At 42.9% G+C, this 21475-nt stretch overlaps 2 protein-coding genes across 3 annotated transcripts in view; one reads left to right on the top strand and one right to left on the bottom strand.

The window, feature by feature from the left end:
• The first annotated feature begins 9081 nt into the window (after positions 1 to 9081).
• LOC121613669 (cytochrome P450 1B1) lies at positions 9082 to 14604 on the top strand. 2 transcript variants are annotated; one of them, XM_041947225.1, is made up of 3 exons: positions 9082 to 9147; positions 11710 to 12725; positions 13369 to 14604. In XM_041947225.1, the coding sequence occupies exons 2-3, from the start codon at positions 11731 to 11733 to the stop codon at positions 13973 to 13975; spliced, it is 1602 nt and encodes a 533-aa protein (XP_041803159.1). In that variant the 5' UTR covers positions 9082 to 9147; positions 11710 to 11730; the 3' UTR covers positions 13976 to 14604. The 2 variants fall into 2 exon arrangements, with proteins under 2 accessions (XP_041803159.1, XP_041803157.1); XM_041947223.1 differs by lacking the exon at positions 9082 to 9147 and adding an exon at positions 11188 to 11593.
• A 4197-nt stretch (positions 14605 to 18801) lies between these two features.
• LOC121613803 (regulator of microtubule dynamics protein 2) overlaps positions 18802 to 21475 on the bottom strand; it is a 31197-nt gene continuing 28523 nt past the window's right edge. Inside the window, exon 11 of the mRNA XM_041947437.1 lies at positions 18802 to 21342. Coding sequence (XP_041803371.1) covers positions 21289 to 21342 — 54 coding nt within the window. The 3' untranslated portion in view covers positions 18802 to 21288. The remainder of the gene's footprint in view (positions 21343 to 21475) is intronic.

The following is a 21475-nucleotide window of genomic DNA, read 5'->3' as shown; positions in this document are numbered from 1 at the left end:
CCTCTCCACATGTTCTGTGGGTTGTTATTGAAGTGATCTTCAATTTTCTCTTTGTACCGGAGCTTGGCCTGCTTAGTTCCTTTCTTCAGCTCTGCTTGAGCCCTGCTGTAAGCCAGCCTGTCACCAGATCTGTAGGCAGTATCCCAGGCTTTCAGCAGGGACCGCACTGTGCTGTCCAGCCATGGTTTCTGGTTGGGAAACAATGTGATGGTCTTAACAGGGAGGACAGCATCAGTGCAGAACTGAACATAGGACAATAGAGATGATGTATGCTCATCCAGGTCTGCCTCTTCTCTGAACACAGTCCAGTCTGTAAGCTCAAAGCAGTCCTGAAGTGCAGAGGAGGCCTCCTCAGTCCATATCTGTACTGTCCTGGTGGTTGGCTTTGTTCTGCAGGCCAGAGGCTCGTAGGCAGGAATAAGTTTCACTGAGATGTGGTCTGACATGCCGAGGTGTGGAGCTGCTGCAGCCTTGTAAGCAGCAGGGATGTTGCAGTAAACATGATCCAAAATGTTACTGTCTCTGGTAGGAAACTTTATGTATTTATGAAATTTGGCAAACACCGCCTTCAGTTCGACGTGATTAAAGTCTCCCGCCAGAATCACAGCCGCCTCCGGGTTGTCGTTCATCTGCCCGCAGATCAGGCAGTACAGCTCCTCTAATGCTAACTTAGCATTAGCCTGTGGTGGGATGTAGGCGGCCACAATAACAACAGACGAGAGTTCTCTAACACGCTGACAGTGCGTGTGGCTGTACACCAGGCCTTGTGTACATACAGCGCAAACCTCCGCCTCTGCTCTTACCTGAAGCTGCAGACCTGTCCGCCCGGAACAGAGAGCGCCCTGCTATCTCCACCGCTGCGTCCGGGATGTTGTCGTCCAGCTGGGTCTCTGTGACAACGGTAACACAGCTGTCCATCCAGCGAGAGACTATCCTTAGACGGACCTCGTCGATTTTGTTGGCGAGAGACCTGGCATTAGTGAGGAAGAAACTAGGGAGAGCCGGTCTGTGAGGGTTAGCTTGTAGCCTAGCACGCAAGCCGGCTCTCTTGCCACGCTTTTGTTTACGGTGCCTCCTCCGTCGTGAATATGAGTAAAAACAAAAATGTGAACACAGGTCGTACGAGCCGCTGCGTCTGCAGGCGCCGCCATCTTGGTCCCACAAGAACCGAAGAACTGAAAGAGACTTTAGGATTCCTAGAAGGAAGCTACTTGTTGCTGGCTATGATAGGATAATAAGAGTTTTTAAACTTGAATAAGGCGATACTATGAGTTTGAACTTAAACATTTTAGTGTTACACAATATAATGATGAATTTAAAGCAGCATTTTTTGTAAAAAAAATTACAGATAAATTAAATTCAAGCATATACTGTCTGGCTACTAAATACTGTTTACTGAACTGTTTCCCTCTGGCAGGCATATCATGACTGATCAAATTCAGCATATGAAAAAACAAGAGGTGTGTGTGTGTGTGTGTGTGCGTGTGTGTGTGTGTGTGTGTGGTTTTTAGCTCAGATGATAAGGTGTGTTTTGCCGTCTTGCCCTGTGTATTCCTCCACCCTTCCTTCTCTCAATAGAATAAGATCCGCTGGGACCCTTTTTTATTTCTGTGAGGGGTTTTCAGACTTGGGGGGTGGGGTGGGGGTGGAGGGGATGTGGGTGGAGAGGAAGTAGTTCGTTTCCACTGGAGGCTACACAGTGATATTTGTGGGTCTTTTTTTGGTACAAAGGACCACCCAGCTCTCTCCTTCACTGTTCTCAATTAACTATCATATCTAAAAAAAATTGTTTTTTTCCTCTTTACTGTCAACAGTATTTACTGATTTTTACATGATTAAATACTGATTAAAACACTTAAAAATGATGAAAACCTGCAAGCTCTGGTTCAAATGAAAGATAAAGGTTAAGATGTACTAGATTTACATTTAAGAATGAAGGATGCCTTAACTGACGTATTAACTAGATTTTCCAGCAATTATGTTTATAATTAGAATATATCAATACTATAGCATCATTTCTGATATTCAAAGTGGTATAATAATATAATAATATAAGTATACTACTAATAATATATTAATAATAATAATATATTTTTCTTTTTGTTCAACCGTGTTAAATCTCACTGGGGATCTTCCCAGACTGACTCATCTTAGGAATAATTATTTCAGTGGGAGCCATTCAAATATATGAACAAATGTTAAAAACAATTGTAGGCAGTTATTACATTATCATGATTAGGGAAAGCACAGACAAAGCATGACTATTTCTAAATTGTTGACAATCATGTAATATCTAAACTCCATCTCTGCTCTCATCATGCTTTTGTACTGGAGTATAATTTGCAAATTATGATTTCTCCTTTCTCCATCCTGTCATTCTGAGCCATTAATAAATATATAGAAAAGAGAAGAGAAATGAGAATTAGAAAAAATGTCTTATTAAATGACCTGGTCTTGCCCCCATATGAAACTATGAGATGGACTGTGTATCAGCAGCAACCACTGGCCTAAAGGAAATACCAATCCCCATGTGAAACAATAAGCAAAGAACATACAGTTCAGAGCCTGAATAGACGGTCATATGGGACCATAGGGCAGGATCTCATGAAACTTCCTCCTGCAAGACTCACACACGATGCACACAAATCCTCTGTGAACTGCAACCAGCCGCAGTTAGTTAGTATGAGCTGATCACCACCCAAACATTACGTTCTAATGTAGAATGTAAAAAACACGTTCACACTACATCCATGTCAGGACGAATATGATCTACTTAATGATGATGACAAGCAGCTCATTTCATACAAAAAAATCACAAAGCAAACATTATCAAACATGGTCTTACTTCCAACAGATGTTTGTCCAGAGTGTTCCAGCATAGTGGTGGTTTAGTCAAACCAAAGCCTTTCAGCAGAATAGCAGAGGTCCACAGAAATGCATCAAAGGTGAGATCACAGCAGTTGGCTGTTACTGTTACTACTGACTGCAATGATTTCCTCTATCTTCATCATGAGTCTGTGGAGGTGTGTTAAATCAAATTGTCCAGGATGAAGTCAGTTCACTCTGACTGTGTTTTTCTTGTTATCCGGGATATCTGGTAGAAGACCCGTCATAAAGAAACCTCGGCTGAACAAAAGCATGCATTCAGATGAGCCAATGAAGACCTAAAAACAGCTGAAGAGCATCTCTGAAGGAGGGAATACAACCAAGACTGGTATTTGGAGAAAACAGCTCAGACTACAGCACAGTACCTTTGAGTCAACCCTCTGGTTAAACTCTTCCTCTAAAAACATGGTCCCTGTTTCTGTGATGTTGAGATGCAGCATCGAACAGTAAGAAAAAAAAAGGTGCAAAAATCCTTACAGTCATCTGCATGTAAAGCAGCCCGCAACACTCACTTTCTTGGGCAGTAGACTCAGATCATCCCACAGTTGTGGCTGGGCATTTTATACACCCTTTGTTTTCACATGACTGGCAAAATAAGTCACAGTTTAATGCTTCAGAGGACTGATGCTGGGTTTGTTTGGGCTTTTCCAGCCATGAAGACACAAACATAAGACAACAATTTGTAATGTGATACAAAGACTGAGAGCCTCTGAATAACTGGGACATGTATGGCCTTTTATTTGTGTGCTGGCTCGTTCATATGAGGAGATTCTATTAAAACCAGTTGTCACTCTAACTTTTAGTGTTACTATTTGAATTTAAAGTGAACTCCACTGATTTGACATATTAATGTCAATTTATGTGTCACAAGGACGATTACTCAGCCTGTTAAAACAGCTGCATAACCTCCTCAGTGGCTCTGGAGGAAGCTTTCCGAAGTTTCTGAAAATAACCCTATGTCATCAGGGTCATCTTTGATTTGGCTTCAATGCTGCACATTTATTACAGAAAATCTCTGCTACAAACTGGGGGGCACAGCATTGAAAGAACTGGGCATGTACAAAGCTCAAAAATGCTATTGAGTTGCATTATGGGAAATGTGGGATCCAGTGTTTTTGGAGCATGAGCCACACTGGGGACTAAGTTTGGATATCTCAGCCTCTGCTACTTTGACCATTCTTTTTAAAATGTATCTCTCGTGAGCTCCCCAGTCTTATGGAAGAACAATATTACATTACTGGAGTACCTCTTTATCATTGAGTTTTTGTGGACGTTTTAAACTGAGGACAAGGTTTTGTTTTACTGCAAGACAGACAGGTTGTATAATCTAAGAAGTTCTCCATCCAGACATCACTTAACAGTGTTGCCTCTGAGCTCTCTTCTGGGCTAATTATTGCTCATCATTGTTCCTCACTCTATTTTTCTTCGAGCGTTGCTGTTTTGCCTGATATGGTAGATAGGAGGGCTGCCTGAGACGAGATGCAGCGCCTCGCGTGACTTCCACCTCTGCAGGCCGCAGCCCATCATGCATGACTGTCCGTCATCATTACTTTCTTGTAAAAACACCAAAGACAGGCCTGGGGAGGGGGTCGCCGAGGAGAGGCCTAGCTTCCCTTTGAGCGCTGCTTCACCTTCGACCTCTCACAGGAGGAAAGAGATAAACACAAGGGGGGAGACGACTAAGCTTCAGTGACTTTTAATGACAGACTTGGTTTTGGGTTAGAATAGCAACACTGTCGTCATGCAGAGACTAGATAAGATTAGGCCTCATCAGGCAGGGGAAGGAGGAGTGGCAGCCTCTGGTGCTCTGTTTTCCCCTGCATGGAGACTCTGCACTCTGTATGTGTGAGCACAGTGGTTTATGTACATGAGATTGAATTTGCATTTATGTACATACATGATACGCAATAACATCGTATGCAAATTGTGCCTAAGAGGCCACTCAGTTTATAGTTTCCTGCTGGAATCGACCACTGATAAGCTCACCACAGCTTGGAGCGGCATTTGTTAGATGGAGCTTGGTACAAAACTCACAAAGAGCAGAAATGCTGCGTGTCCACACCAATTTTCAAACCCGAGGTCCTGATCAATCTTGTCAGCGACATTCATTTTCACATAATCCTCAATTCATTCCTTTTGCAGAGTAATCCGCCAAAACAAAACACCTCCGCCTTCATTAAAAGCTATTCACACTCTATTCACTGGTTATTCCATGGGCTTCTTGTCAGTCTCTTCAATTAGGCAATAAAAACAATGACTGATGACAACAGTTACAAGGGTAGAAGCGGGCAAGGCTTTTTTAGTTGGCGTGGGTTTGAAAAGCGCAGTCATGCGGCTGAACACTTAATAAGCCTCCCATTCTTTCCAAAGAAGTACCAACAGTTCAGCTGGACTCCATAAACCCCTGAAAAGGTTTTCCTCCAGAAAGACAAAAAAATCCGACATGCACGGCGATTCAGAATTCAGGGGGAAAATGCCCTTTTAGTGTGAGAATGGAGGGGAGACGCCTTCACGGGCTGCTGACTACGCTTTGGCAAGGGCCTCCGTAGCCTTGGCCGGACAAAAAAAAAAGACCATGCAGATAGAGGTACCTCAATGAGCGCTCAGTTAATCTGCAAGGTCATTAGGATACTTGAAACACTCATTAGCATCATTCTCATGAACTTACATGGAGGGCTAGTTTTTTTTTCAGCATCGGTAAAGAAAAGAAATACAGGATTTGTGGACTTCTGGGAAAAATTGGGGTGGGAGTCGGGGGAGGAGGCGGGGTTGTTGAGGGACAGTTTGACATTTGGAGTCACCGGGGTCATTCAGTCGTAATGAGGCGCTCGCGGTCGGACCAAAGTAAAAGAGTTTGCCCCAGCGCTCAACTCTCCCTGATTCTTCGCCAAGCCAGATGACAGTTTAGTGGTAGTCAGACCAATCACACGGCGGCAGGTTGATTCATCTCTGATGGAAAGCAATTAACAAGACGGGGCCGTACGGACAGTCCTGATGTGTGTGTATGTGCACGTCTGTCTGAGTTTCTGCATGAGTGTGTGTGCACTTGTCGATTTGTGGATACATTTTTATGTCTGTTAAATGTTACAGATGGTAAAACTGGACAAAATAATGCAAACAGTTCATGACAAAGGACTTGCAGCACAGACAGCTACAGTGGTGGCTTATATTAGGTTGAATGCCTCACAGCAGCATGTGTCAACTCTGTACATAAACGTGGCCTTGTTGCATGCCTGATGGTTCATCTCAGCTGTTGTTAATCTGTTTTTGGGATGTGTTGCCACATGGGGGCAGCAAAACAAAGAAGTGCTTGTGCCATTAATGGTCAAAGATGAAGGAATGTCCCAGTTAGCAAGGCATACTAAAATTTGCTAGTTCAGGGATTTTTTCTGTCCTTTAAAGCAGAATTGTTTACATTTTTGGCATATTTATTGGCAGTGGAAAAATCTGTAAACACAACACTGACATACTGACACTGAATGACAAATGTGCTAGCAAAAATATCCTCACGCAGCAAGCAGCAACAGAGCAACATTAGCATTTCTTTGGAGTTGCTGTCATAGCCACCTGGACAGAAACTAAGTCCAACATTCAGTTCCCTTTTAGCTCTGGTTTGGTCCTCACCAGCTCATTGAAGTGAATATCTGGCTCATCTGCCTCCTGCTTGGTGCTGCGTAGCCAGCTCATCAGGGCTGTTTTTTGCTTCAGGCAGCCGCCTCGCTGCAGCTGCATATGGAGGTGATTTAAGCGGTGAGACTAAATCTAAACAAGCAGCGGGCTGTGAAACCAAAACAAGCCGCTGAAAGATGTTAAAATGCTTTGTGGAGCAGAGGCGATCTGCAGAGCCTGGTAATAACACGCTGTGGGTTTGTCGCTCACAGTAACCCCGCTCACATAAACACAGTTATTTGATCTATTGTTAATATAAAATAATTGATGTGTGCAGCTTTAAATAAGTAGTGAATTTTTAATATGTATATGTACGTAGTTTGAGTACTTTGGTTTGAGGAGCTTAGTTTGAACGTCAAAAAGGAAGAGAAATGCTGACATTTCTGATGTTTTTTGTAACTGAAACTCTATGTGTGATACAGTCAGACTAGAAATTAAGTATTGTATTGCAGTATTGTGTTTTCTACTACTAACTAAAAGGCCACCAGTTTCTGAGGTACCTACTATTAAGGTTTAAAGCCATTAATAAAACAATTCAGTGCAGTTCTACACATTACTTTTGTTTACCTCTTCAGGCAATGCAATAGAAATCATTTTTAATTTTGAGATCCTGTTACATTAGTAAAGCAGCATCACACCGCTATATAATTATGCACACCCTGCAGCTTCTTGTATTGTGCTGTAATGGAAACGAAAACATCTGTCATCCTACATCCCAACACGTTAAGATAACTGAGGCTCACTTTCAGTGTTAGATTAAAGGTTAAAGTTACATTACTACTAAAATTTTGTATTTTCAATTTTGTCTTTTTGTTTTCAATATGCATTTTCATCAATAAATTAAATCACTTTTGCTTGTCAAAATGACACGCTTCTCCTCACATCTGATAGCCTGTATATGTGACTGTATGGTTTGAATGCATACATGTTTGAAAAATCCTCGCTGGCACTTCAGCGTCTGGCTAAAGAGCTCAATCAAATCTAAACGTGTTAGCAGCTCTATTCTGTGCCGAACCCTGACAAGCACACGGAGGTAGACCTGTGTTTAGTGAAGTTGTCTGTGGCTTTCCCTTCAGTTGTCACCCCTATGATGAAGCACATGTGCGTGACTGCTCCGCACCTTTGGAATAGCCTTGGGCAGTCCCCTCTGTTCCTCTGTTTTCCCCAGAAGTTCACAGCATTGATTCGGAGCGTGAGATAAGCCCTGTAAGTGCTGTAAAAAGAGTGCAGCTCTTCCGAGGTCCTGTGCATGCTTCCACTAATTACAGACATAAATCAAAGTAATGGCCCGTTTCATTTATCAGTCCTGTTTGCAGATGATGTAACTTCCTGATATGGCTTACTCTGATTTCCTGCGTGCAAAACTATGCTCTGAATGTGAGAAATGTTGTCGGAAACATCGCTGCCCTGCTGGAGCTTTACAGTGTAACTGTGCCTTTACTGTCTGAGCAAATCATCACCTGTACACACCTTCCTGAGCTCCTCCCTGACCTCCATGCTCGCTCACACGCGATGAGCAATTGAGCTGTCAGTCATGCAGGAAGGGAAACCGGTGTTGAAACTGAACTTGCTAGCGGTGAGGAGCTTTGGGGGCCCACGGCAGAGGCCACTGTGTGGGGGCATCCACCCTACAGGTTGCTCTGCAGCTAAACTCACCTCACTGCACCTTTGAAGGGATTACCTAAAGGCTCAGCATCCAAGCACAAATGAATGTGGGTTTAAAGGCTATGTATAGTTCAGTCTCACACAAAATCAGAGCTCACTGACTGGTTCTGTGCCTGGAATGGCACAGATATCTACTGTAGAAATGATTATGCTTGCAATATGTAAAATATAATATGATATCCAGTATGTGTGTCATGGTCCATTTATGCCTAATTGTTCAGCTCCCACTATCCTCCTGGAAAAAACAAAACAAAACAAACAAACAAACAAAAATCTGGTGGCCAGATCTCTGGATTAAAAGACTAAATTCAGCATTAAGAATTATTATTATTTTAGAAAGAATGTCCCACTTTTATCAGCCAAAGCAACATTTCCCACAGCTTTTCTTTTGACAATGACATAAATAATAAAATATTTAAGGTCTTGGGAAAATAACACACTGGCAGAAACAGTACAAAGAAGAGATTAAATGGAATGGATTTAAGCAAATCAATTAATCTCTCTCTCTCTCTCTATATATATATATATATATATATGTTTATACATATACGTATATATGTATATGTATATATATACACATACATATATGTATATGTATATATATATATATATATACACATACATATATACATACACATACACATATACATATGTGTATATATATATATATATATATATATATATATATATATATATATATATATATATATATATATATATATATGTCTTCAGAATCTATATACATACGCATTGATATATACACCGACATAGACCCGCTGGGATTCCTGCCAGTAAAGGAGGCTGGGACCCGTTGTTCATTCACTAGCTTGTCTCCACCCTCCTGGATCCATTTACTGTTGGAATCAAGCAAGATCACACACCGTCACCTTGTGAGAGGTTCGTCAACAACCGGAGGGTCCAGACTCAGTAAGTGTCTGTGTGCGTTACCTTCACTCAATGTACTGTATTTACTCTTCTCATTTAGAATTTAAAACAGGGTAGAACTTCATTTATATTGCCCGTAATTTATCATTTACGATATATTTAGATTTAAATGATTAAAAATGATTTCTTGCTGACAATGATCTTTAAGTCGCCGACATGCGACAGTTTTCTAGACGTGCAAAAAGGATTAGTCCAGTATAGACCAACAAAACATGTTAAACACTGACTTTACAGACATATTTTTTTCATTAATTTCATTCAGCCGAATTAATCCTATAATACACTGTTTGAATTTATCTTAAGAGGACCATGGAAACATTTATAAAGCATGTTTCTTATATGATGATGTTATGGAAATCCGGATATTAGCAGCATGTTTGGAGTAAATTAAAATACTGCAAGTAGAGATTAATGTAGATTTTAAAATTAAACATTTCATTTATTTATTTTATTTAAACCCGACGTATAAAATGAGTGGTATCACACGCTGCGGTAGTTTGTGTTGAAACTTGAAGATGTGGGAGCAGCTGAGGGTCATGAGGACCTGAGCCGGTTTATCTGAGACGCTGTCCGCGGTGCTGAAGCAGGATCCCCGAATCCCATCACAGCCAGGCCAGACCTGAGCAGGAAGGCCCGAGCAGAGGACAACAGAGAACCAAAAACCTTCTCACACTAACAGGCAGAAAACAATCCACAAACAAACAACAAAATGAAGAGGCGGCTCTGAACCCCCGATTCTGGCCGCACACAGCCCGGCTGAGCAGAGGAGAGGGCCGGGTACGGAACAGCTCTCATCACCCAGCCTTGGCGCATCGAAACCAAACACCCCATTATCTTTCCGCCTTGATTAAGCTTGATTAGGCGCAAACTGCCCCCTACATGAAGCACTGTGATACAAAAACAAGCTGAGAAACACAGGGTGTGGTGTCAAGTAGGTCTGCAGGACAGGTCTGTGAAGATCAGCATGTCTGTTTATTAGGGGGGGATTAATGAGCGGAGCACGGGGCTCGCCTCCTCCTGGTGGCTCGATGGGAAAGCGCACCCACACTTTGTAATCCCATTAAAACAACTTCAGGCTGCGGCATCCCGAGCGCCAGAGGAGCCAGCGCAGACGCGTCATGCAGACAGGGCCGCGATGTGAGCGAACCTGCCCGCCTCTCCGGAGAGGGGGGCACCTGTGACAGCGCAAACAAAACAGGCCGGCTCCAGTGATCCGACAGCGGCTGTGTGATCACAAAAACACAGAGAGAGGAGCCACAGAACGTGTCCGCGAGAGACAAATACAATTAAATAAATAAATACAATTTAATTTGACATTTAATAATCTAATAAATTGAGCTGTCTAAAGGTGAAACAATGTGTCGTCACACCTGCTTCAAAGCAGCGGTTATAAATGAGTGTTTACGCTGGATTGGAGCTTTTTCATTTATTGTAAACAGTTTGAAGTCTTGTGTCGGGCAACACCTGAGGCTGAGACGCACCTTGTCGCGAGCGCTTTTACTTCAAGCCTTGTTTTCTAACACTGCTGAGGAGGCCAGAGAAAATGACGAAAATATTCAGGTGCTTGTGTTTGATAATTCTTATTTTTATTAGTATTCCACTCATTTTTATTATTCTTATTCTTATTCGTATCATATTATACATGTTTGTTTTGAACAATTATAATAATATCACCAATAATAATAATAGAATAAGAATAAGGATAAATAATAATAAATAATAAGTTAAGACCAACTATTAAATCGTATATAAGTGTATATAAAGTACAATGGCGCTTACAAAGAATAGACTTACTCTGTTATTCTACTACAAATAATACACAAACACCTCAGTTAACTTTATTTAAACTTTTCACAAGTGCTGTTGAGTTTAAACGCTCCTTTGTAAGTCGCAAAATAACGCTTGTCGCCTAAGTAAGTACACCAAGTGAGAGAGGGAGAGAGTGGGAGAGGGAGAGAGGGAGAGGTGGGAGGAGGAGGAGGGTGGGGTGACACCCTTTGCAACAAACCTGCCCACTTTAACAGAGCTTGGGCACACAGACGCAGACGGGCCGTGATGCCGCGCTGTTTGGGGATAAATGCCTTCACTTGGGGCTGCGGGGCTTCAGAGCATGGGCAGGCTGCGGACAGAGAGCAGGGAGCTCACACATGCACGCCCACGTGCACGCACGCACACGCACTGTGGATGCACAACAGGCTGCACTGTGTGAATGACTGTTGACATCAGGCTGGTGGTCTGCACGCTGGATCTGCTGTGTAGGGCAGGATTTTCAGCCCAGTGCTTGCGATGGTTAAAATGTAGGCTGATCTTTTCGACCCGCTCGTGGAGAAAGACGTCTGAAGAGGCATCTGAAGTTTTCTGAAACAGAAAACATTTTGAATAAATCGTGTCGGCTGGTGGTTTCTCGGTGAATCAAGGACAGAACTAGGTATTTATTTAATTGATGTTTTCACATCTAAAGTCTAAAGTCTTCACCCTGTGCTGTATCACACTGTTCCAAACCTTCCAGAACGCGCGCCTTTAATGCTGCTGTTATTATCCCAGTCCCCCCGCAGGATCCCCATCATGGATGTCCTATTGGATGGGAGCCACCCGGCGACTCTCAGAGCTCTGCTGCTGGCATGTGTGACTCTGCTGATCTCCCTCCACTTGTGGCGGTGGCTCTTGAAGCGGTCGAGCCGCTGCCCGCCCGGTCCGTTCGCCTGGCCGCTCATCGGGAACGCTGCGCAAATTGGCAAAACGCCGCACTTGTATTTTACGCACCTGGCGAAGAAATACGGCAACGTCTTCCAGATTAAACTCGGCTGCCGGACCGTGGTGGTGCTGAACGGGGAGTCCATCAAACAGGCGCTGGTGAAGCAGGGGATGGAATTTGCCGGCAGACCCGACTTCACCTCCTTCCAGTTCATCGCCAACGGGGACGGCCTCGCGTTTAACACCATCACGGACTGGTGGAAGATGCACCGCAGAGTGGCTCAGTCCACGGTGCGGTTGTTTTCCACCGGGAACCTGCAAACCAAAAAGGCTTTCGAGCACCACGTCCTCTGCGAGGTCAGAGAGCTGCTGGAGCTGCTGGTGAAGAAAACCAAGGCGCACCAGTACTTCTCGCCGATGACATATCTCGTGGTGTCCACGGCCAACATCATGAGCGCGGTGTGCTTTGGGAAGAGGTACTCCTACGAGGACAAGGAGTTTCGACAGGTGGTGGGCAGGAACGACCAGTTCACGCAGACGGTGGGCGCAGGGAGCATAGTGGACGTGATGCCCTGGCTCCAGTACTTCCCAAACCCCATCAAAACCATATTCGACAACTTCAAGCAGCTCAACCTGGAGTTTAGCACGTTCATTCGAGATAAAGTTATTGAACACAGAAAGACAATCCAGTCAAGCACCATCAGGGACATGACGGATGCTTTTATAGTGGCGCTGGACCAACTGAGCGAAAAAACAGGCCTCACATTAGGGAAGGACTACGTGACCCCCACTGTTGGGGATGTATTTGGAGCAAGTCAAGACACCCTGTCAACTGCACTACAGTGGGTTTTCCTCATCCTGGTGAAGTAAGCAGCTTTTCCTCTCATTTCACACTGATCATTTTAAGGCTCTGGTCTTTTTAGATGGCTGTAAATTACCATGGGAGATAACACTAGATAATAAATCAGAGTTGTCCCTCATCCTGCTGCTAAAGCTGCACAGACTCCAGGAAGTTCAGTAGCATTTGTGTTATGTAACAGCCTGGTCCTGGAGGTGAGGAACAGGCAGGTACTGGCAGCGTAACATAAAGAGCTGAAACTGCACACCAATGAAAGTGAATGAAGTGCCCAGTCAGCATTTTACAGTGCAAGGAGCGAGATCTTTGGCAGAGTTTACATTTTTTTAATCTTGCTTAATTTAATCCCACCTGTGCCTGATGCCTTGATCAGTCTGCTGGTGTCAAGCAGCGCCTTGAGCCACTGTTTGTGCAGAAAGAGATGCTTTTACCTCTAGTAATTTGACTTCTGTAGTGCTTTTCTGTAACAGGGTGTTACGTGCGTGATGGGTTCAGTAAACGTGCCCGTGCATCATATTCACAAAGGAAGTCACAATTTCTTTGGTCACTAAATGTCACAGCTTTCTACAGAGATGAAGGCTCACTTATGATTAATGAAAAACAAATGAGAGTTGTTGTAGTTGCCTAAATGCAGGTCTCACCTGTGAATATAGGTACCCTGAGATGCAGGTGCGTCTCCAGCAGGAGGTGGACAAGGTGGTGGACCGCAACAGGCTCCCCTCCACCGAGGACCAGGTGCAGCTGCCGTTCGTCATGGCCTTCATCTACGAGGTGCTGCGCTACACGAGCTTCGTGCCACTCACCATCCCCCACTCCACCACCACGGACGCCTCCATCATGGGCTACAACATCCCAAAGAACACGGTCATCTTCATCAACCAGTGGTCCATCAACCATGACCCGGCCATGTGGCCCCATCCGGAGACCTTTGACCCCGATCGTTTCCTGGACCAGAACGGAGCGCTGAACAAAGACCTGACCGGCAGCGTGCTCATCTTTTCCCTGGGTAAGCGCCGGTGCATCGGCGAGGAGCTGTCCAAAATGCAGCTGTTCCTCTTCACGACCCTGATGGCGCACCAGTGTCACATCACCGGAGACCCAGCCAGACCACCCGAGCTGGACTACACCTATGGTCTGACGCTGAAACCTAAGACCTTCCACATAGCATTGTCCCTGCGTGAGGATCTGAGGCTGCTGAACGTGGCTACTGGGCAGGAACCTGCTCCAGAGGCCAAGATCGAGCCCTCATCAGACTCCTAAACAAAAACAAATCAAAACTGTAACAAGCAAAAAAAAAATGAAGGCTGACACACATAAAGACTTATGAACTGTAGCTCGTGTTCATGGGCTGAAAACTGTATTTCTAAGCTGAAATCTCAGGCTAAATTCTTATCACTGATCACTGACTCATTTGCAAGTGTTATAGTGCCGGGTGGGAACAGATGGCATCTGGGGACGTGGTGTAGTGCGGACACGCCACGTCTGCATCTGACATACCACTGAGTGTCACAATAAGCATCTTCTTTTGATGGCTCAAGGTGGAGGACTGCAGTCAGCTTCAGCCTGACCTCACAGGAGCGTTGAATAGCTGCTGTAACGCAGCCAAGTGATTTTAGTGTGAATACCACTGCTGCAAGAATGTACTGAAAACAAGACATCATTAAGCTTACGGAGACGTCATAGTGTTGCTTTCTATGAACGTTTTTGCTGTCAGATATAAACAGCAACAACATTGTATCTCCAATACGCCGGCCTTTCAGGAATCCCTTTAATTTCAACACAATTTCTATTTGTTTTATTAATGGGGTCCCCCCCCCCCCTACAAAAACATTTTTAATACAATATCAAAAATACAAAAACACACAAAACATGTGATATTTAAAGGTAAACATTCAAAGCTGGAGTTACAAGGTTTTTCTGTGACAAACGTGATGTCAGGGTCCCCGACTGATACTGCATGAGGAGGTGAATAAGCTCACGGAGTGCACCAGCCCTTAAGCCTCATGTCTACTAAAATAAAGTGCGCTAAAAGTACTAACATGTGGTTTGTGATGTACAGTGTAACAGCGTAGTTCCTCAGGAATATAAGGCTGTTTATATGTCAAACAGTTTGAATTAGCATGCTGTTCAAAGTCCTCTAATATACTCTGAGAGCTCCCGCAGACGCTGTTTGAAGGGACGAGGCCAAGGAGCGTCAGGGGCGCGCCCAACACACCTGCTGCATGTACTGTTTCATGTCTGTGAACTGCTGCCTATTGCATGTGTGAAAACACGAACATTAGATCAGTGTTATTTAGTCATTTACTTCTCTCTTGTACTCACACAGGTTTTTGTTTCAGTGTGAATGTTGTAGAATGCTGCTCTATGGAAAAACCATGTCATTTAATTTTCATGCTCGAGATGCCAGTAACCAGGTTATTTCCTCTTTGTGTTGTTTTATTTACAGAAATTTTCATGCTGTCAAAATTAGGGCTGGGACACAGGGAGTGATTTATTATTATTGTTATCATTACTATGTAGACTCATCTAATTGCTGTCTCAGCATGGGAGACTAATGCACTGACTGTAAAGTCTTGGATTTGATCATTTGTTGACTTCCTGCTGAGGCAATCTGGAACACCGTCATTCAGATTCTTCTTTGAAAGAACCGGTGACTTTGAGCAAGTGCTAACAGAACTGGTACAAATTATGTGTCTCAGTAAATCACAGTATATCCGCTGATGGAGCCCAGTGAAACAACAACAAAATATGACAGACAAGGCTGCTCTTCTACATGTAAAAACACAGTCTTTACATGGTGGTAAGATCAGAAAAGAATTACAAACGCTATGCTGTTTTTTCCACAGTGAACCAAATGCTAAAATGTGAACTTACAGAACTGTGGTGCTGGAGAAGAAAATAAAAGCATTAGAAAGAAATACATCAAAACTAAGAAAATGTTCAAAGCTCAGTAGCTTGAGTCACCCAATAACAAATGAAAACACTTCCACATCTGTTCCACAGCTAATATCCAATATAGCCAACATGTTGGGGGTCAACAAATACCTGAGATCCAAGCATTTACAGTGCCTTTACCTCATATGATTCTCATGTAGAGCTGTACTAAACATTCATTAAACAAAAGGCATTAATTACTGCTCACTGTAGCAATGCAGTACTTTTAAAGCTTTTGACTACACATATTGTAGCTGCAGCTGTGATGATGCTCTTGTGAGTATTTCCTCAATCTGCTTGCCACATGCTCTCTTGAATGATATTATATTTACATAATAAACAGACACATGAAATATTGTCTTGCATATCACTGATGATGTTCTCTGTCTTGAGCGAGTTAAAGCTGAAAAGGTGGACTCATTTAAATAATAATAGATGGGAATTGATGATCAGGCAGATCTGACTAACGAAACATTTCAAAGTCTCACTGTGAACTCAATTGTGAATAATAGCACAAAAAAAAAAAAAAAAAAGCAATGAAGTCTTGGCATCCAGCCATGTCAGGTGGGAACAAAAGGGAAGTGTTTGGGAGATCCCTTTCCCTGCACGGCGCTTTATCTCGCCCTGCCAGAACATCCTGTTCTCGCAGCTCGCCAGCCAGCCGACTCTCGTCTGTGCGTGACAAATTCAGATAAAACTACAGTAGATGATTACTGATATGGCTCCCTCTGTGCTATCTTCTCCCTTTTTTTTTTACTGTACAAAATTAAATCTGAAGACTAAATAGTGCCAGTGAAGTCACGAGTGGCAAAGCTCCAAGCATAATCTTTATGAGTCGGATGGAATAAATTTGCTTTTGCATGTCAGAAGGAGCCAAACACAGCTGAGCCGAAAAAGTTCAGAGATGCTGACGATGTCATGGCTAACATGGCTAATTCAGTGGCATAATGACTTGAGTCATAACAGCAGACAACATCAACCTTCAGGGGCCATCGCTTTCGTTGTTTTTCCCTCCTTGCATTACAAGAAGCTGCAGAAGGAGGCAGATATTTTGCTAACATACAGCAAAGCCACAGAACCGTCACACTCTGCAAATTATGGAAACGAACCAAAACGAAAACATTAACACGTGAGGTGCTCGCTGATTAAATGGGGAGATGACAGGGGAAATGTCAAGTCTCGCGCCGCGAAGCAGGTGCCTTCTGTGAGTCTGGCAGACACGCATCAGAAGATGGGCTGTGGTGGAATAAGCCTGCTGAGAAAGATGAAATATCAGATGAAATAGTGGTAAGACGTGTCTTATGTCATTACAGCTTAGACCTGTCAAGACTGCATTAGCAAGATTAGCGTGAATCTCTCTATTTAAGCTGGTATCCTGCAATGGCCAAGGAGTACATACACACAACAAGATCCTCCTGCTGTTGACTGTAAGTTGTGTAACTTAGACATAGCTGAGCTTAGACGGTGAATGGAGGGATATACAGAGATCTGAATGAATCTTAGCAAGAACGTACAGACGTGACATTCAGAGAGTTCACTGCTGTTTAGACCGACTGATAGCAGCTCAGGAATGAAGGAACAAGAGCACCGAAGTGCCAGCGCAGGGCTGATGTCAACAGCTGAATCTGAAGCAGTATCAAGACCAGGTCTGGGCCAGCTGGGGTCAAGACAGCCCTGCCTGAATGGGTCGTGTTCAGGTCAAGACCAGAGCAGATTGAGCAATGAAGGCCAAGACACGAACAGATCTGTACATGACTGTCTGATATCGTTCAGTAAAGCAGCCAATCGTCCTGCAGCCCCAGAGGCTCAGGGGTCCCGAAGGCTCCAGGTTCACAGTGTTTTTTCTTTGTGCAATCCTGCATGCATGCACTTCTTAAACGCTGTACTAACTGAAATCAAACGGGCTTAACCTAAAAACCTGCATTATCATATAATCTTGAGGCCTTTTCTTGTGGAGGGAGTTAAAATCTAGTTTAAAACCTTTATTATTTCAGGTGATATTGTGCTTACATGGCACATGCTGTATACCTAGATTAAGTTATAGTTAATGAAGTTACCACAGGCTAATTACTAATACTATCAAATATGTACACAATGTGCAGGAAGTGGGAGAAACCGGTGGGTCAGAAGGCCTGCATAAAGGCTAGAAACAGCTAGCATTGGTTAGCTTGGTCTGAGGTTAAAAGCTCACCAAATAACACATTGTATCTTGCTTGTGTAAAATAAATGTGAAAATCAGAATTTGCCATACTTCTAAGCCCAGAACCACACTATTTGGTCTTAGTTAACCAGCTGCTGGCTGTAGCCTTATATACAAAGGGCAGATATGAGAGTGGCAATCACCTAACTTGAATGAGTGCAAGTCCCAAAATGTCAAACTACTCCTTCAATCCGGCCTGTCTGGACCTAAATTAAGTGCTCAAGCGGAGACTAAACCAAAAGGCATGAAAATAGACAAGAGTGCATCTGAAAGCTGCAGCCTCTAAATTCTTATCCAACATAGGGTCCTGTCTTTTAGGCCAGCATGTACAGACATGCAAGATTAGATGCAATCACACATAGAGACACACTATATAATGTCTGTGATATACATTAAACATCCAAAGTTTCCTTCGTATGAATTCTGTAAGTGAATCCTGCAGCAGTCTCAACAGGGTTTTTGAATAATCTACAGAGGAGGCTAATAAAATCAGTCGAGGAAAGGCAAAGTTTTCATGACTGTATAAATAAACACCTGCACTCATTTGGTAGGCATTTAGAGAGGTTCTGCCATGGAAAAAAACAAACAAAAAAAATAAGCTAAAACATGACTAGACTGGTGGGAAGCTGGCCTGAATCTGAAGCAGCAACAAACTCCCAATTGCTCTGGCACAAACAGCAGTCTGGAGGAAAGAGAAAGGATGCCTGAAAACTCCAGTCACTGAGAGTCATGCAGGAGCCTGCTTGTTAAATCTTTAGTTGTTTTTGGATTTAGATCAATCCAGTTTATGATTTAGCAAAAAAAAAATATCAGTGAAGATTTGAATAACTTACACATTACAAAATGCATCGCAGGAGGGTATTCCTCGTAAGCAGCAATAAAAATAACAAGCACAAAAACAAGCTCAGGTACTTATAAAAGCAAGACAAACGACAAACTGACAACTTGTATCTCGATTGCACAGATTTAATTATAGACTCCAGTCCCATGAATCATTCAGTGCACCCTGCCGATGATCCTTTACAGTATAATCTCTTTGTAGTGTATCAGATTTGATGCAACCTTGAGGAATATGGTACTTGCTTTGGCATTAAAAAAAATCAAATACATTCGTAGTGCTGGTAGAAAAAAAAATCTGTAAAGTGACATAAGAACAATTCATGTAGTTTTCACAATTCACATAGTCTTAACATAAAATCTTTTAAATTTATCACTCTCCAAAAACAAATCTCAAATAAACGAAACTGAATCCTCATGGTTTCACATAATACGTACATCTAAAATGCATCACATGGTGTGTACGTGTAAAATAATTAGGAATGACTACAACAGTAATAAAATGAAACATTTAAACGCTACCTCTGTCTGATCTGATCACATTTTAGTGGCATAAATGCAGTCGTCTGCAGCATCACATCAGGCCAAAGCAATGGGTCTGCATCATCTGCTTGACTCATCATAGTTTTACTAGAGCGCCATCAGTCCAACCTTTCTGTTACAGACAGATGACGAAAAACCACAACTTGCTCTCCAGTTTCCCTATCAATGATATCCATTTACACGCAGTAAGGTCCTTATTAAACACCTCAATCGACCTCCTTTCCATTTTCCTTAGAGCCGAAGACAACACACTGCAGTTAAATGCAGAAATAAGAGAGAAGAAAGAAGCATGTTGACTGTAGAGTTGAAGTCAAACTGCTATAATTTTGTATGGAGCAATGACTAATTTGAGCATTGCTTCATGCAAACAAGTAACTACAGCAGGGATTGGTGTCAGGGTGGAGGGGGGAGCAGAAGAAAACAGGAGAAAGAGCTTGAGTTCATTCTTTCATGTGGTCTATGATGACGACATGAAAGCAGACTGAAATTCTTCAGTATGTGTTGAGAAAAGCAAACTGGGTTGTATCATGTTCTTTTTTGTTCTTCCAAAATGAGCACAAAGAAGATGGTGATACTTTCTATCCGTTGATTTGGGCATGCTGACTGCATCCATCTACTACCTATAGTCGATGCACTTCTTTTGTGCCATAAATTGAGCCTTCATTTTCCCGGGAGACCGTAGCTGGTGCAGAAAGAGCCGACAAAGCGACGCTTATAGGGAACCAATTTAAACACAGATGGTGTCATTATTCAATAGCCATTACATTTTGCAAACATTTACTTCATAAAGATAAATTACAGCATAAACCTGCCTATTGCCAGTTTAACTGGGACAATTAGGTGTTGTACATATGCAAGAACAGGAGCCTCAATAAATATTAAACCTGTTTTAAACTTGGCATACCAAGTTCGAGTGGTGTGCTTAGGATGCCTCTCCACTTTCTCTGATGCTGGAAAAGCTCATAATAAAACAGATGAATGAATGATGGATGAAATTTCAAAACAATATAAAAGATAAAATGTAAGGGAGACAGGGGGTTTTGTTTAGATAAAGGAAAAGCATGAAAAACCTACAGCACCCAGGGCCTTCTGCCATGTCTTCATGATGGATCGTTTGATTAGCTGCAGTTATACATGACTGTCATTACTGTCACAGGAGCCGAGCAGCAGGAGGTAACTGAATAATGAATGTCTTCAATGGACACATGCCAAAGTCAACAAGCACAGCTCATTAGATCACGCAAAAGAACATATTCATCTATGTACGTATGTTAACTGCGCGATCAAATCATTTACAGGCTGCATGTAAATGTAGCCAGAGAGCTCTAATGCAGAGGGCAAGGGGTCGTCCAGTGGCCACGGCATTCCAAGATCTTTGTTTGGGTGCGCCATTGTCTCATGTGCTTTTGTTATTGCCTCTTGAATGTGTGGCGGGAGACGCAACAACAAACAGGACGGAACAGGAAGGAACAGCGAGTCCTTTGGGTCGCTTTCCCAAAAAGTGACAGGTCTTTGTTGCCAAGGAAACTCGGTATCCTTGAGACACACTGGAGTGACACTCGCTATCACAGTAATCAGACCTCTGAGGGAATGTCTGCTACACAGATCGACTGGGAATATATCTGCACTTTATATAATGCAAATACTAACAATCACACTCAATTTACTATGATTACGATTAATCCAACTTCTGGAACAATTAAAATCAAGACAAATCCACCTCACAGAGTTGATGGCAAAAGACAATAGATTATTTGAGAGAGGGAACATTAAGAATGTCACTGATTTGGTGCAATCAGGTATGAAAAGTTTGTTTTCTGCTATTTAAAAAAAGACATTAAAAGATTTAAAGATTTAAAACTACGCAGCAGGATTCTGTCTGTGGTAGACTGCTGCTCCCACTGATGATATAATGCCACAGCACACCTCCCTCCACTCACAGAGTGAATTAACATGATGGCCTCTCAATACACACTATATCCACACACGCACACACCCACGCACACATCGCACACGGAAATTAAATTTCCAAAAGAATGTGCTGTTGCTGTCGCTGTCGTCACACTCCGAGCGCTGGGCACAGCAGATCCAGTTCCTTCTGTGCCTCTTCATCCTGAGGAGAAAAAGGTGATTTAAAATACAGTTAAATAAAGTCAATTACTTTGCTGTTACTTGTACAAAGATTCCTGATGCATTTTATAAAGCGAGACATCCCAGTGAGATGGATATAAATACAGCGTGGCAAC

The sequence above is a fragment of the Chelmon rostratus genome, chromosome 11 (genome assembly GCF_017976325.1).
Source record: "Chelmon rostratus isolate fCheRos1 chromosome 11, fCheRos1.pri, whole genome shotgun sequence".
In the NCBI taxonomy this organism is placed as follows: Eukaryota; Metazoa; Chordata; class Actinopteri; order Chaetodontiformes; family Chaetodontidae; genus Chelmon; species Chelmon rostratus.
Note: the sequence above shows the minus strand (reverse complement) of the source record. Positions and strands in the feature narration are given on the sequence as shown.